The sequence below is a fragment of the Toxotes jaculatrix genome, chromosome 10 (genome assembly GCF_017976425.1).
Source record: "Toxotes jaculatrix isolate fToxJac2 chromosome 10, fToxJac2.pri, whole genome shotgun sequence".
Taxonomy (NCBI): Eukaryota; Metazoa; Chordata; class Actinopteri; family Toxotidae; genus Toxotes; species Toxotes jaculatrix.
The window spans coordinates 11,895,817-11,913,601 of NC_054403.1; the positions used below are offsets into that span (position 1 = coordinate 11,895,817).

The window sequence follows — 17,785 nt, forward strand, 5'->3', positions numbered from 1 at the left end:
GCAGGTTCTTGATTATGTGGATTGATGAGAGCACTAAGAGCTCTGTCATGTTTATGTGATCTGTTTTATATCATGTCAGAAAAGGACTTCACAAGTCAATAAAAATGACTGACTAAAAATGGGAGTAAACTGGTGTGCTGTCAGGGAACTGTCATTAATTTTCCTGTCCTCTTCTGTTGCAGCACGGGCTAAAAGATCTGACGAGCGGAAAGAGGACAGTGAATAAGGACCTCGCTGCGGAGAGGAACTGCATAACTGTGACGGTTTCTCCTTGTCTGCAAGCCGGCGGGCTCCAGTATCACAGCTGATGACTGTCCCTCAGGTGGCTGGACTGCAGGGCTGAGTGGGAAGCCTGTGTGTTTGCTGAGGGGGCGCCCCGGCTTGTATGTTGGTCACTTGCAGTTGCACTCGCTCACAAGGACCATGTGGTTTTCTCCAAGGAGAAGTCGTCTCCCCTCGCAGAACTGGAACGGTGCCCACGGTTGCACCAATTTCAGCGTGTCCTTGTGGGTATTAAGTTTTTGTTGGTGCTTCGCAGCCGTGAGAGGTCAGAACTACCACCCCACTGTGAACACGCAGTATGGGAAACTCCGAGGGGTGAGGGTGCCACTGCCTAGTGAAATTTTGGGGCCGGTGGACCAGTATCTGGGGGTTCCATACGCCGCCTCCCCAGTGGGAGAAAAACGCTTCATGCCCCCCGAGCCTCCTTCTTCCTGGTCAGGGATCAAGAACGCCACCCACTTTGCTCCTGTCTGCCCCCAAAATATTCACAATGCTGTGCCAGAGATCATGATGCCAATATGGTTCACCTTCAACCTGGATATAGTTACCACATATATACAGGATCAACACGAGGATTGTCTTTATCTAAACATCTATGTTCCAACAGAGGATGGTGAGTGTGTCGAGTATCCAGGAAAAAACCAAACCTCTTTTCCTCCTCCTCTCTGCCTCCTTCTCTTTCAGTCTTTTCTCTAAAATTTTGTGTCACCTCTGTATTTTGCGCGGAGCATGACCTGTTGTCTGGCGCATGCTGTGTCCGTGTCCATCATCTCAACCTCCCATCTTGACTTGATCTTTCATTTAGTCTTTTCATCAACTCTCCCCTTCCATGCCACTGTTAGAGGTTCCTCTTTTGATGACTAAATGACTTATTAATATGACTGAATAAAAAAGAAAAAAAAAAGAAATCTAATCATACAAGAAACAGATTGGAAATACTTGGTGCACCTTCCTACCCTCACTGTCTTGACTGTTCTGGGGATATTAGCCATTAGTGATTAGTAGCCTGCCTCATAAGTGAATGATCTACTGTAGGGTTGGTGAAATATTCTGTCTGGTACACGAGAGGCCTGTGGCATCAGCCTGACCTATGTAAGACCCTTTACTCTCCTGGCTTTGTCCAGTTTGTCCTTGCACAAAGCTGAATACAAGAGCAGGTTTTGTGCAAAAGGCAAACATAGATTGGGCTCTACCATGACTCAAAGTCCTAAAAAGTTTTAAGATTTCTATGTTGACTCTCTTAAAAGCACCCCCATTATTTGAAGGAGACACACACAGGAAAATGGGCTTGAAACATTACTTGCTCTGAGAATCAAATGGGCAATGTCAACTAACACTTCCACTATTGAGATTAGAATGTGAACAACAAAACTTTAAATCTGTAGTCTCTCTGCCTTCTGTGTGGCTGTAATGGGTCTTAAATAGAAGTGCATGTGAATATGGGCTTCCTGTGTCCCAGGATGCAGCAAATTCATTCCACCATTTTGGAATATTTCTGCAGCAACACCCCAGTTACTTTCTCAACAGGTCCTCTGTTGTTCTTGTTGTTGATGATGACTGGGAGGGCGGGAGGAGGAGGGAAAGAGGGTGAAGAAGGGGGTCTGACTCAGTCTGAGTTGTTGCATGTCACATGCGATCTTTTCCAGAGCTCTCTGTTATTTTGTAGTTTTTCCATTCATTTTACAGTCAAAAGAATATCCAAGGAATGTGCCAGGAAACCCAACAAGAAAATGTGTAGAAAAGGAGGTATGTAAAACAAAAAAAAAAGAAAAAAGAAAAGAAAAAAGCCAACATGGAGCGAAAGAGAGGAATTGAAAGAGTGAAAGAGAGAGGAGAGTGATGGGTGCATCCTCCCAAAGCCGCCAATATCACCACCTATCAACTCCCAAATCAAAGTGCTAATTGGGATGAACGTGGGACTTGTGACTCAGATCAACCTTGACATGAGTGTGAGAGATGAGTGAGTAGTTTTGTTGCGTGTGTGTGTGTGTGTGTGTGCGTGCGTGTGTGTGTGCGTGTGTGTGTGCGTGTGCGTGCATGCTGTAGTGTGATTTCACTAGCAGAGTGAGTGTCAAGGAGCAAAAATGCAGGTCCCTAAATAAATAATGAAGCTTTGTAAAGCAACAGATTGCAGTGTTTAAGAGTAACATGTTTTTGTTTTTGTTTTTTACTTTATTGTATGGCTTGTTCCTGTTTACTGTAAGTGTTAAGATTTTAAATTCAAATCCAACTGTTGATTAAATCAGAGGCATGAGTGCTACTTTGAAATACTAGAACATAAAAATTGACTTGGTATGCAGAGAACTTTAGTCATGTTTCAGACTGCTCTGACAGCACTTAAGACACCAGCTTATTGGAAGTATTTGTCAAACACGACACCTGAAAGTGTCAGAGCCTTAGCCGTTGATTAAATTTACACTAAAAAGTGGAGGGCCGCCTTTCTCTTAAATTTATTATTCACAATTGTTCAAATAAGGAGGTTAGTGGGGTATTTTATTGGCATGGCAGGTTTTTATCTTTCCACGTGGCAAAATGCTCAAACACGCTGTGATAGGGAAATGCAGTCCAATTTCATTTGCAACAGCAAAAAAAAAAAAAGTCTCACTGTTTGGAACAACAGAGCGCTAATTTTCTAAGCCTGCCTAAAGGCACTGGAGGACTTTAGAGTAGCCTTAAGACTGTGATCCTGAGCATATCTCACTGCACAGTGTAAGATTCAGTTTCAGCTTTGAGACCTCTGCTGTTGATTTCCACGGAGGCAGAAGGCAGCTATTGGCCTCACTCTGTGCGCTCGTACATTCTGCTTTGGTAAAGCAATTTTTGTTAGAGACAGACTGGCCCTCCAGGCACTTCTGCTTCTGAATTAGTCCCAGTTGTGGAATATACACAGAGATATCTCTTTAATATTCCCCTTCCACTTGGAATTTTTTCAATTATCTTCCCCATGTTTGGTAATGAGAAAATGGTTTATCATAAGTTTCATATGTTGGTTTTGTGACACATTATTGTGCAGAGAGGTGATTGTTGCCCGGTTCCTCTGTTGCTATGAACATGAAGGTTGTAATTTTCGGTCTCACTGGAAATTCTCTTTTTATTTCAATTGCACCTTTTTTTTTTTTAAACTGCCTCTACTAATCTTGGCTTATGTTGAATTAGCAGTGCAAATGAAGCATAATTTATCCTTCTTAGGCAATGTAGAAATCAACCTCTGAAGTATACTTTGGTTTTGGTTAAATGTTTCTAACAAGGAAGTTAAAGTCTTGTTTGACAAATTCAGAGTGAATTTAACAGTTCATCAGTTCCCTCATTAAAGATTTTAATTGGTGTCATTTCCATAGTTAGATCTGTTCCATAGAGTTGTAAACACTAATGGGGTTATGTGTTTTCTACTTAGAAATTTGCAGAACTTCCAGTAGAGACCTGTATAATGCAGCAGAGTCATACACACTGTGCATATTCAGTATTAATAACATCTCCACTACCAGCTTTACAATCTGTATCTCAATGAATGTGGTTCCTCTGAAGGAAAGAGTGATTAATTTAAAAAAAAAGAAGTATGATATTTGACTCTTGATGAAATGGTTGTGTGACTGTTGCCAAGCAACAGTATTCAGTTGTGACAGGAGCAGAGTAAATGGCCCTCTTGCCTGGCGTGAAGCACCTTTGTTGCAATGGTAATGCCAATCAAATACATGACCCATGAACCCGCACCACCCACTTGATCTTCATTAGGTTCTTGTGTCTTGTGGCGCACGAGTGAAGTGCATGTGTGAACACAGAAGAAAATCTTCAAGTCAGAAGAGTTGAAGTAAGAAAATATTTATAGAATTGGGTTTTAAAGGATTAATTCTAATCTTACAACTGAGGGAGTCTCTCTTATAGATCCTGTGCTATTAGCATCCTACTGGGCATTGTGCAGGGAAACTACTTGAAGCACTGATATCAAAGATGTGTCTCATTTTCCTCCATGAGCAGGAGGAACGCCTCGCAGACCTTAAACCACACAGTAGTGTCCTGACAAGAGATCAAAGACAGACTCATTCAGAAAGGGTTCAAGAAAAAATAGAAGTTTTTTTTTCCCCCCCAGTATGGTTGGGTGCTATTTTGAGCCAGCGTTGTTGTGTGGCTAATTTTGGCAGTCTCAAATCAGCAGAGCTCTGGTCTTAGTTCAGACAAAATTTGATGTTTCCACTGACTGAAATGTAATGTAATCCCTTCTCTAGCGCAGCACTGCATGTCCAAGATGTCAGAGCGGGTAGCACCCGAGGTCATGTGAAGGTGATCTAATGTGCAAGATCAGCACCATAGCCCTCTGCCCACTCTGGACTGACTGGCCTCACAGAGTGAGCACAGAGCACAGAGCAGTGACAGAGTTAGAAACGCTAGAGCCTTGGTTATATCACTCAGTCATTTTCTCTGCTCTGAGTCAGAGTGAATGGAGTGAAGAGAGAGGTAATGATGTGCGGGGACACAGCTAAGCACTGTTCAGCCTCAGAGTGGTAGATTGGCTTGAGATGGGTCAATTTTGTAAGGACAAACCCTGATGAGGTCAATCTTTATCTTTAAAAGTGGTTTACATTGTTAAATTGATTGACAAATTTAAAAGATGTCTATAAAATCACATGCTTTTGATGAGATCTTCATTGACGCAGAGTTCTGGTGATAAGGTGCCCTCATTGTGCTGCATTCTGTCTGTTTATATAATATGCACATTATTTTCTACAGGGTTTTACGGCATGTCTTTTTCACTGCTTGTAACCTGCTTGTAAAACCTGTCCTCAGAGTCCTTCACTCTGGTCTCTCTGAATAACACAGCTTCGGTGAGACACTCTGAGATCAACCTTACTGACTCCTAAATTCGTCCCTCATCATGAGTCTATTTGAGATAAGTGCAGAGAAATCTGTTGTACGTTTTGGCTTGATTTGGACCACTCAGCTATCATTCCTATGCAGCCCTCACAGGCAGCAGGCTGCCATGTGTTATGCAGCCTGGTGCCAGTAGCGAACAGCCCCGATCAGTTGCCAAACCTGTAGATTAACTACCCCAGCAGAAACACTGGTCATTTTTTTTTCTCTTACCAGATGACCTCCAGATGCTAGAGAGCTGTGAAAACTGTGAGAGAGCCCCAATCCTGGTTAGACTGCGTCTGGGCCGTGGTAGACAGTAACACACCATGGTAATCCCGTTGGTTGGCCGACTCAACCCTGACTCGGGGAAAGGAGGGGCTACTCCCTGAGTGCTGCCGAGGAAATCTGTACGCCAAGCAGACAGGGCAAAAACTTTCCAAGAAAGCAAGAGCAAATATTGGCTTGTGCGATTGGAAAACAGAGCAGATGTCCGCCTTTGTTTGGTAGAAAATTACTTATATGATCTTCTATGATCATCTATCTGGGACAGTTGATGACCCCAGTGAGTGAAGGCTGCAGCCAGCCAGCGGCGGATCCAGTCACACTGAGTTGAGATGCAAGACGCGACCTAAGCAGGAAGTTCCTATTCAGAGGCTTCCTGCTGCTGTGCTGTCCAGCTTCCACAGTCAATCCAAGGCTCAATATCTCTGTTCTGTTCTTTGTTTATCCCAAACTAAAAAGGAATAGAGGACACAGCCTGTGGAGTACTAAAGCTCATTTAAAGGGGAAAACACAATTTATTGCATCTAGTATCTCTTCCAGTTTAAACCTAGCCTCTTGAGCCCCTTAAATTTAGCCTAAATTGGAGTGAATTATTCACACCCATGTTTTCATGGCTACACCAGAATATGTATCATTTTATACACATTTTCTTCAGCCTGACATAGTTGGTGTTTTTTGTAAACTTTATTTAATCATTAAGAAAAACATTAGGATTTTCAGTTTGCGGTTTTAAACGGTGCTTTGCCACGCACAATGTATTCGTAATGATACACCTGTCAGTGCATTTGGCAGGGATGAAGAGTTTAAAGGTGTCTTGTGGAGTTTTCCTGCAGACAAAAAAAAATTATGGTCTTTATTTCACACCAACAGGCATTGCATTGTTTAAATCCACGTTTGCTTGCTTGCCGACTTCTTCTTCACTGCCGTTGTCGGTGCTTTGCCACCTTTTTTGGTGTGTTATTGCCACCAAATGTAGAGTAATGTTAAACCAACAGCGGGATGTTTGCCCTTGTGCACCTGCAGGATGCAAACAAAGTGGGTACCCACTCATGAAAACACCACTAGTGGCAAAAAACACACCCACAGGGTGCCTTTAACCACCTCTGTCCATTGTGGTCAGTTTAACTTTTAAAGCATCTATGAGAGAAATATTTAAACTCTTGAAATTGTTCTCGTAGTGTAAGAATGAAACGCTACATACCTGCATTGTTCTTGGCTTTCAAAGGCTTTGAATGAGTCTGAAATCAGCAATGATGTGTATTCAAACTGTGGTGCAGCACTAATTTAAATAACTGTTGTTCTGACAGATGTTGAAGAAGCGTAAAGCCTGGTGAGTCTTGATTGTTTTTGTGAGATATTTGTGCAGTGCAGGCTTTTTCATTTAATATGGGGAGTAAATGGTCCATTAGGGATCAAGAGTAGAGGTAAGGGACCCCAGTGTGAAGCCTGTGGTCTCTGTTAAGCCTGTCTCTTTCCATTATTGAGCTGTAGACAGGCAGAAAGACAACTTGGCTGCCTTTTATTTGTTTTATTTTATTTATTTATTTTTTTATTTTGGGAACAGCTGAAGCGCAGTGTGAGTTTTGGCTGTCCTTTACTGCAGGATTACAGCCTCCTTAACCTTTTAGCTGCATTCTCCATCATTCTCTCTTATGTGTCCCTCCCAAGCTGTTCCTTAACCTCTACACTGGGAGACAGATTGAGGGAGATGGAGATAGACAGAGAGAGAGAGAGAAAGACACGGAGAGCAGAAAGACAGGAAGAGGAGAGACAGATCTCGACTCGCTGAAAGAGAAAAATGGCCACCTGAGGATTAGAGACTGAATATAACTGCTCTAAATTGTCAAGGCTGCAACATTTCACATTTCACTAAGTCCCTTTCCACATTCTGACCTTTCTGATATTTAACTCCAAGGCCCATCTATTGTCAGCGAACCTTTTTCCAGCAAAGGAAAGGCAGTTAACATTCAGCCCTTCCAAGATGTATTGAGTGAATTGTGGATTCAGTCAAGAAGTCTCTAGAGTCTGAGAGCACTCTATATCTGTATGCATGTGTGTGTGTGTGTGTGTGTGTGTACATATGTGCACATGCTTGGGTTTGCTCATATAAAGCTCTACAGCCAACTACTAAACAATTGTTTGCGATTTCACCCTGTTGAAATGTTAAATTTCAATACCCTTTATGTAACAAGTAAGCCCATCAAATGCTGTTTCTTTGAACCTGATTTGATAAATGCGACAGGTTTCTATTTTGCTTGTCAAGGAACATGAATAATAGCTGTTATTCTAGATGCCGCCTGTTTTGAAGTGATGCAAATGTTGACTCCTGGAGGCCGGCTATGCAAAAAGAAACTCATCAATTCATCGTAGTTTTATTTTAATGTCACACTCTTTCGCTGCGGCATCACTTTAAAAGATTCAAGGTCAAATATAGGCTCGTTTGCTGAGTCACTGCAGATGTCACATGTTTGCAGTGCCTATTATAGATCCAACGTCTGACACACACACACACACACACACAGGCTCGCAGACAATGCGATTCAAAGTGACAGAGCTTCCCTGTCGACACCTGCCATCCAATCTATGCCTGTCTGAAGCACTATCACTCAGTAATCTCACTGTTTTAACATGTCAACTACACAGTGAATGCTAGAATAACCGTGATCGCTAACGTGCCATAAAGAAAGCTGTCAAAGCATGTGAAACCTTTTTGTTTGGGTGCTGGCCGACATTCTGCTAAAACATTTATGTAGGTTCCCATGAGGCCTTCATGACAGAGACTTGAAGAAGATGCTGTTACTCACTATACCTCCCAAACTCTTAAGACAAAGGCCACTGCATGAAAAACTGGAATTCCCTCATTCACTTCAGTCGCTGTGTTGGCATCCTCGCTATGACAGCACAGAAGGCTCCCACCAAAATGATCCCCTGGCCACAACTTTCCAGAACTGTAACGGCCTTTACTCACACAATTATAAACCACTGTGCAGTGTTTTGGCATCTGATAATCCTTCACAGTCTTTCATCTTTTACACAGACTGGCCTCGCTGAATAATTTCTCATTTCATCCTCTTGCTGTGTTTTAACCAGTGTTGTTTTCAACCGGTAACTGACATTAAATTGAGATAAAATTTACAACACACCAACAGCACTAATTTTACCCACCAATGTCCACATGAGGGATGTCTACTGTTTGGGAAACATTAAAAAAAATTTTTTTTTTTTTTGGCCCGATTGTCATTTTGGCAAGAGAATATAAACGTTTTATTTATTATTTTATTTATTTTATTAATTTTCGCACCACATGTTGTTAAAGAATTTAAAAATTAAACATTTTATAAATTTTCATTACATTGACCAATGACTCCACAAGAAGTTCCACAGCTGTATTTCAACATCAGTCCAATAACCTCTCATTGCCAGAGCGACACAAAAGTTGCATGCATTTCCACTTGACATTGTTATATTCATATGATTATGTTTACATATCTAAAGCTCATATAGCAGTCAAGCCTGTACAGACTGCATTATTTATTACATCCGATAATGCAAATGTGATGAACAGACTGAACAAGGTCATAGTGCAGGCTGTGGAAACAACAGATTCAAAAAGCTTCTCCACTTTGGAGCTTGAATGTACTCAGTAAATGTCATGACACTCAGCTTATTTCATTATGCAGTATATTGCATCTATCAGTTAACAATGGATGAGGGTTTCAAATATGGCAGTGCATTCATTCAGATGAAAGCTGTGTAACGTGTGCCTGTGCCGAAGAGATTTACATTGCTTCTGACTCCCGTGTCCATACTAGTGTCTCTCTCTGACTCCTCCTGACAGAATGACAGAAATAATTTCTTAACAAGAGTCTTTGTGACCTCTGAGCAGATTTTGGAGGCAGAGAGGTTGACATTGTTATTACTGAAAGAGTCTCTTGGACCTGAGTGCATAATGTGACTTCCAGTCTGGAATTCGGCCACTACAGCCAACAATTATCGCACACACTAAAAAGCCTTGTCTGTTGATGCTTTAAACATCCTCTAGGGACCATGAGCACTCACAACAAATTTAATGGTACTCAGGCGTTTAGCTGTCTTGAAGAAAAACTTGATAATTTGCTCTGGAGGCAAGTTAACTCAATCCTGATGTATTTTGTCTCATGATCAGTTTAGTTAGTAGATGATGACTTAAACAACAGCCACACTCATGAAATGTATGGCATGTGCTGTGCAGAATAGCGGCTCCACTCATTTATTAAGGCTTTATTTCATTAACCAAAAAAAAAATATTCATGATGTTGGCAGCGCTGGTGTTTGTTGCAGGTAAGGGTCAGGCTTCTCTCTGCTATAAAACACTGTAGGAAATGCTAGACACCTGATCTTGGAACCAGGGCTCAGTAAATCTCATAACAATCAGCCTGTTAGAATTTGATATTAATTCGTATTCATACTGGCCTAGTGATTGCACTAAAGGGTCCAAGTCCAAGGTCACCAGAGACATGAGGAGTTACTGTATCAGGCATTACTCAAGAGGAAAATCTGTGCTGACAGTGGTGCTATATGAAAGGTCAGGGTATCACTGAAAATTGTGAAATTCTCCAAAAATACCATGTACAGCATAAATGATTATACATGGATATCAAACTCTAACCAGTTTATAATGCCACTGTGTAACTGGTAGGTCAAGATAGGGCTTGTGCACTATATTTGTACATGGTGTGTAGTTGCCCTAGGGGGCTAGATTTTCACATTAACATGTAGCACAAGGACAATAGCACATTACTTACTGTTTGGGGGCAAAGGGACAAGCTGAAGTAACGGCACACATGACTGAGTATACATGATACACGCAGTCTTGTGATTTATTCAGATCTCAGCACCTCTGTGGAGGTTACAATTCTGCACATGCTTTTGCTTGTAGTTTAAAACCTGTTTTTCCGACAGTTTTCTGCATCCTGATTTTTTATAATATTTAGCTTGCCAGTAACCACACTTTCTGTTGATATCCTTTTATTTGCGTTTTTATGGTCTATTTCAGTTAAGTTAGAAATTGATGTCAGGTGCATATTCCAGAGAGAACAGAAAGTCAGTAAAGTCTTGTTTAAATACACTAAAACCTTGTTCAAAAGGTAATTTCCAAAATATAATTAAAAAAGAAAAATTCTGAATCATATGCTGTACAGTAGCTGTTCTTTTCTGCTGCAATCCTTTAAGCTATTGTTACCCAAATGTATAGGATTGAATTCCCTGTATTTTTTTTGATAGATCCAAGGATTTTTTTTCTGAAAATGCCAGTGGTGTATGACTCTGCTCCAGACTGATTAGTATAACAATGAAGTTTTGTTAAAGTTTCCTTCTGCGAGGTGTGTTTTTATTTTTGTTACTCTGTGTAGTGCTTTTTTTGTACATTATTTTAAAAAAAATATTTATTACTCTTTTCTCTGTCTTAATATGAACATTTTATGGAAATTACATATTTAAATGAACATTGTTATTATTCACATGTGGTCTCAAGTACTGCTTTTTATTGAATTGCCTCTTTTCCCCTCCCTGTGTTGCCAAAGATGCTATTTTGAATTTCCCTGTGCCTCTCTATGTCTCTCCCTGCTTCAATAACAGGGGCCCATGCAAAAAAACAGGGCGAGGATTTATCGGATAACGACGGTGATGAAGATGAAGGTACTTTCCATGGTGAACAAAGATGGTGCATGATTTTTTTTCTAAAAATGTCACTATTTTCTGATCACGTATGTTTGTTTTTTTTTTTGTTTTTTTTGTTTTTGTTATTTAGTTTTGTTTCTAATTGCAAATGCAATCATCAAGCACCCCTGTCACATTACAGTGTGAAGAACAATGTTGTCTTTGAGCAAGTGTAGAGTGTGTGTGCGTGAATGTGAGGTCTCCTGTTCCTAAGCATCGAAATTCAGGCGATGAGTGGAGTGTTTGGCTTAGGAGTCAGATGGGTTCTAGGAGCTGTCTAGATAACCAAGCCCGGTATGGGTCATTTTAATATCTCACACAGCGATTGGAGCAACTGTTATTACAAGGGCAGAAGCAGCGGTGAGAGCCCCTTCTTAAGGTGTGGCCAGCAGCTGTATTGGTGGCGATAATGGCAGAGCGAAAGTGAAGCAGCAGTGTAATATCAGACTGTTCACCAGGTCTGCCAGCAGATTTAGATGAGGAGCGGCAGTTCAGGAGTGCTGCTGGAGAGGATTAGAGGCGAGAGGTGTAGAAAATGGGAAGTTGCTGCTCAGCAATCGCATTGTTCACTTTCCATATTTATCTTGGGATATTCCTGGCTCAGGGTGGATCTCTGCCGAGATTAGAATGAGAGACGATTCTTGTGCTGCAACAGAAACGGCTTAAGTCTCTGAATCCAAATCAAACCCCTGATATCGCCCCGCCCTTGTCTTCCTATGCCACTGCAGCGCAGGTGAAACAAGCATGATGTTGGATGTCAAGGTAAAGCCCTTGATTACTCCATTTTATTTGATTACTCAGTTTTTGCTTGTTTTTTTTTTGTGCATGTCTGGAGCTAAACAGTTTGGGACCTTAGCACATGTTTAGGGCATATGGACCTTCTATTTGGCAGGAAAACTGAGATGTCACACTAAATTGCCATATCCTTTCACATATTTGTCTTGAATGTTGGCACAACGAAGAGCAGCTTAGCAGCAGGTCTTGCGTTGGGTTTTAAACCCAGCTGAGGCCGGCTGGCCAGGGTTCTTTCCAGATGTTTAAGGGTTTGTCGGGAAGCTCCTTCCTCTTTGCCAGTGGGCTTGTCTCTCAAAAAGAAGCCTCATGCTGGCCTTGATCACAGAACAGGAAGCATTGCCATGGCACCACTTTGACACACAGGTGTTTCCTCATTCATGCCCAGGGCGAGCTGTTGCAACTGATGCCAAGTTGCCTTCAGTGTTCGGCTTGACTGTGTGTATACGTGCGCACATGTGTATGTTTGTCTTCCTTCAAGCAAGCCCACATGTGTCAGTGTATGTAGCCCTAAGTCTGTTTAGAATTGCTGACAAGTGCCGATCCCTTTGTCTGGCAAGTCTTTGCATGCGTGCACAGTGGCTTGGTCTCCAAGCTGTTGTGCAAGACTAGCCTCACTGAAAATGTGACAAGTCTATTCTTTACTGAGCGCAACTAATGCTATTTACAGAGCATCACCGTACAAGCACAATACGGTCCCAGCAGAATCTCTGTCACAGCACTGTAACTAATGCATGTGTGACAGAGTTGGCCATCAATCCCTAAACATGATCCAGAAGATTTCCATTGTTCTGGTGAATGTGTCTGTTTTGAACTTTCATGGCCTGACACATGAAACCAATGTTCAGGGACACCCGTCTGTTTTTATGTAATCCCCCCACCCCACCCCCCGCAAAGAGAGCTGCTACCTCTATGAAAACAAGACTTTCCTCGCCGAAGGATGGTTGAGTGCACTGCACAAACACAAAGTCCTTGTAAGATGTCTTACATGCTACTGCTCTCGCAAGTGAGTGTACTATTATTGCAGAGAGTAGCAATCTCCTTGTCTACAGTAAATGCACTGCGTGCAATACCAATGAAAATCAAACATTTGTATTACTGGTGAAAATCAAACATTTGTATTCAAGTTAAAGGGCAAGTAGAATCAGAACACAAGCAGAACTCCCACTCTCTCACTCTTTAGCTGATGCACCTCTTATCCACATATTCTCATTCAGTTCAGAGAGCTGCTGTCTTGTCTGGTCTCTCTGTCTAACCCCCTCCATCTCTCAGTCTGTTCATCCCAGCATTACCATGCTGTCTCAGTTGGCAGTCTGTCTATCCTGGGCTAATTCCCTCCCTCCTTCCACCATATTTGAGCTGCCCCCCCCCCCCCGTTATAACTCTCCAGACACGCTCTTAATTCTAATTCAAATAAGTTTTATTGGAACAATAAAGGATTTCTCACATTGCCAAAGAAATGTAAGTAACATATGTAATGGAATAGTAATATATAAAATTATAATAAAAAGGGCTGTGGAGCGGCCAATAAAAACATTCAGCTGAGACGACGAGATAAGCAAAATGAAATATGTAACGAGAATATAATGACCTTTTTATACTGTATATCTCTTTCTGTCCACTGGCCGTCCCTGAGGCTCTCCCTCTTGCCTTTCTGTCAATTTGTCTCTTCCAATGTCTTGCTGTCTTTCCCTTTGTGTGTCCACCTGTCTGTCTGAGCAACAGTCAGCCCCCTGGCACCCCCAAAGTGCATTCAAATTCTACGCAACACTCCCTCCAGCAACAAGAGCGTGTGGGCCAAGTTGCTGTGATTTACGCCGGCCCACAATCAAGACTCAATTTTACAGAGGCTGTTATTGAACTGTAAAAGGGAACGCAAGCTTTCAATCACCTACCTGCGGCTGTTAGATAAAGGTGGGCATGTAAATAGAGGAAGTGAGGCTGCGCAGGACCTAAATCTCCCAGGTGGAACATGGCAGTGGTGCTGAGATACTGTGCCCAGTGTTCGGTGGAGAGAGTCAGCCATCCCCACTCCACCTCTAGAGTGTCTCACACCACTGCTGCCTCGGCCCTCTCCCACTGATGAAAAATAGATGTGTGTGTCTGTCATTTGGCTCTTTGAGACTCTAGCTCTAATCAGGAGGAATGCTTCCACCCAGGGTGAGTGTGCGTGCACACACAGACATGTGCACCCACATCCATTAAATCAGTCAAGCATGCACACATGCACACACTCGTACACGCAAACAATGCTTGCTTCCAAGCTCTAGGAGCAAGCACTGAAGAAGAAAACACACATACATACACACACATACAGACCCCCGCCCCCAGAGTAGCTCTCCATCGTTGCTGTGCCAGGGAGCAGAGCTGAGCTCCACCTGCCTGGGTATTACCATTAATTCCATTGCAGAGGCCTGACTGGATCCCCATCCAGCAAAGCCCTCAGCTCAGCTCATGCAGCCTGGAGAGTGGTGAATCGACAGCGGGGGCTATTCACACGCCATTCTCTCCATTCTGCCACTATCCTATTCTCTCTGATGTGCCAGGGATGAGGAATCATGCCCCTTGAAGCCCATTTATGTAGGGATATTTGGAATGCTGCTGCTCAGCTTCTTTCCAAGATAAGCATTGCTGCTAATGGCTGAACTACAAGGGCATCATTTGAGCCATTTCAGAGGATGGCAGAGCCAGACTGCTCCTGTCATCTCTTTTTTTTTTTCCCGTCTCCTTTACTCTTGAGTGGCATGAAATAATTGGCAAGGCAAAAAAAATGTAAAAACATGCTGCTTTTGAAAAATCTAGAGAATGGAACAAGAGTGGTGATAGGCTTTGAATCAGTTCACTGAGGCACTTTGACCCTTTGCTTACGGTTTTTAGCTGTCTGCACTTTTTTTAATGTGTTTATCGGTGTGCTGTCGTCAACCCTTCAGTGTGTTTGTACAGTATATCGTCAGCTTTTGTGGCTCGCACCAGGGACAGCAGGCTTCCCTGAAAGACTAAAGGGTTAGTCCCCTTTCACTTGGGGAGCAAACAGCTGTCTGTGAGTCTTAAGGATGACAGCACCGCTACAGCTTCCTCTTCACATCTAGATCCAGGCCAGCTGTACGAGGCTTTGGTTAATAGCCTTGTAGGCTTCTTACTGTGTCTTCCCTTTTATTTTACTCATCCAGTGTCTATCCCTGTCTCTCTTTTCTTTCTATCTTCTTACATATACACACCCCTTCCTGTCTGTCTTGTGGCCAACATCATATTAAACACGCAAACACACTGACTAGGAAGCAGGTCATCACCTTCACACAAAGGTCATTCCTCTCATTGATTCACAGTAGAGGCACACACTTTTTTTCATATGCCCAATTCTGTGTTTTCTTTATATACATAAACACATATCTCAGTAATTCTCTTAAATGTCAAGTGAACACTGTGGAGTCTGACATACTCCCAACTATGAGGTGCTCTTTTCCTGTCCATCCCATCACTCCTGATGATGTGCAGGCTCTGAAAGTCCACTGGCTTAAAATAGCAACATCTATTTCCAAAATAGAAAATTTCTTACTGTTGTAGGGCCTCCTGGGACTTCAAAGATGAATTCATTCATGTTTTAAACTGAACTCAACTTCCCAGAATTCCTCAGGTCTCACATCTTTACCTGGATCCAGCAACCAGCTACCATTGGTCACGAGCCATGACGTCGCCATAGGTCTCTCTCAATACAGATTACGCCAAGGTCAGAGTCCTGTACTTGTGAGTTTGAACTTGGCAAGTTCAACTCAAGTCTTTACTCCTTAGTACAGGAGGACTATTTGCATTTGGAACAGCAACATTCTTGCTAATATCAGCAGCTTGGCTCAGCAACGGTGATTACACTTCAACACAACTGTGCCTGGCTGAACCGTGACAAAATAATCTGAAAGTCCAACTGTCCAACAAGTCATGTATTTATTATATATTCAGTTTTATCTTTCTCACACAAACTAGTAAGAAAAAATATTATATTTTAACTCTGAAACCAAATTTAATTTTCCAAAAGAAATTTTAGAATATCAAAACTCTACAGACAACAGAGCCAGCAGTGAATTGCCAAAGGGCTTGCCCAGAAAAGATTGTTCTCCTGAGATGACCAGCTGGTTTCATCCAATCTTAGTGATACTCACCTGAAAAAATATGAAAACTTAATGAAGGGATTTGATAACAGTCCTAGGACAAAAATTGAAATACAGCTTTAAGCTTGGCTCAAAATCTCCACCACTGCTGCTAGTTGGCGTGTAGATGCCCCAGGTCCATACAACTCAGCTGGACTTTGTACTGGAACAGTGTTTTGCTTCTCTTCTCTGCAACATGAGCTGCCACTCTCTGACCTCTGACCTGCTTGGAGCAGACCTCTACACTCAACCTTTTCCTAATCTGCAGCAATGCAAGAACCTGTCTAAGGTTAAGCAGTAGCAAACAAGTTTAATTAAGCGCCACTGGCTACGACACAAAGACTGCCATCTGATTTTACAAGCAACAGGAGCCACAAAGCAGAGTTGGGGTCGAGCAGCTAACTCTGTAAGGCAAGCAAAGGAGCGATCAATGATATCCTCAGGAAGCACAGCCTGCACCCCACCACGAACCTGAAACTCACTGGACTTAAAGCAACAGGCCCGAAGACATCTCCCTCCAAGGACTTGGTAATGTTAACTGGGCACAACATAGCATAGCATAGTATAGCATGGCTAAGCACAGCAGTGTTTAACCTTTGTCAGTATACATGTATTGATTTGGTTTGATGCATTCACTGAGCTTTATTGTTATGAAGCCTGTCTTAGCTTATTGGATAGCCACACTGCTAAGCTGTCAGCATGTTTCACACCCTTATTTGTAGGATTGGAGTTAAATGTCTTGCATGTAACCAACTAACCTCTCTTTTAACCTGGCACTTTTTTCCTACACAAATTGGCCCTAAATGTAGACACACACACAAACACAGGAAACTCAAAGTTCCCACCTCATACACTCCGTTCTTAAACCTCACACACACGCCATATGGTCCCAGCTGCCACTTTGAAACAGCCATTTTATTTTGTTTGCTTTCCAACACACACACACCTGTATATAGGACCATTCATTAGGTTATATATTGTATGTTTTTTCACTTTTCTTATCCGTGAAATAAATGCGTTGGAATATACCTTCTGGTCTATTTGATGTTGCACAATAATGATTGTTGCCAACCTCTTTGGCCTCTACTTTGCAGAACTTCAACCTCTACTAGCTATTGATATGGTAATTTTTGTTTCAGTTACTAATATAACCATTAATCAGAGTTCCGTAATTTGTATTTTTTTTATTAGACTGAGTAAGTGAATTGGCTATCCTTTCCCTCTTTAAGGGTGATTTCCCTGAGTTGGATTTAATGTAAATTAAATCCTATTACTTAATGTAAATGAATTATTTCTGATTGTCAAACGTTGATAAGTTGTTCCTCCTCCAAAATGCTTACACTGTGTTTTCCTCCACTTTAGCTTTATTTCCTCAGAGGCCTGGCCACACACAGTGCTAGTTCATTTGACTCTGTATAAAGGGAATATTAAGCAGACATTCAGTGACATTCAGAATACTGTCACTGACTTGTACAACAGCACAAACTGCCGTATAATGCGATGTAATTACACTGCCTGTTTTGCAAAGAGCTTCCCAGATGAACTACATTCAGTTCTTAAACATGAACATGGCCAGTAATGGACTTGTCATGAGCGAAGCGTGAGGCTTGGCCTGACATGAGGACTACAGTAGGGTGCATGTCATGTCCTGCCACATCAGGACATTGTCACCCGTCCCCCCCACCCCACCTCAGACTTTACTGATAGCCGCTGACAGCCACCATGTTTCACCAAGTGTTGAC

The 17,785-nt window shown here is 42.1% G+C and overlaps 1 protein-coding gene across 7 annotated transcripts in view; it reads left to right on the forward strand.

The window, feature by feature from the left end:
- The first annotated feature begins 774 nt into the window (after positions 1-774).
- Positions 775-17,785, forward strand: part of nlgn3a (neuroligin 3a) — a 91,208-nt gene continuing 74,197 nt past the window's right edge. For 2 of the 7 annotated variants that reach the window (XM_041048029.1, XM_041048027.1), the window contains exons 1-2: positions 775-895; positions 11,029-11,088. In XM_041048029.1, the coding sequence (XP_040903963.1) occupies positions 790-895; positions 11,029-11,088 (166 nt within the window). In that variant the 5' untranslated portion in view covers positions 775-789. Of the gene's footprint in view, positions 904-1,968; positions 2,029-10,486; positions 10,539-11,028; positions 11,089-17,785 lie in introns of all 7 variants that reach the window. The other 5 variants (XM_041048031.1, XM_041048028.1, XM_041048025.1 and 2 more) reach the window with 4 other exon arrangements.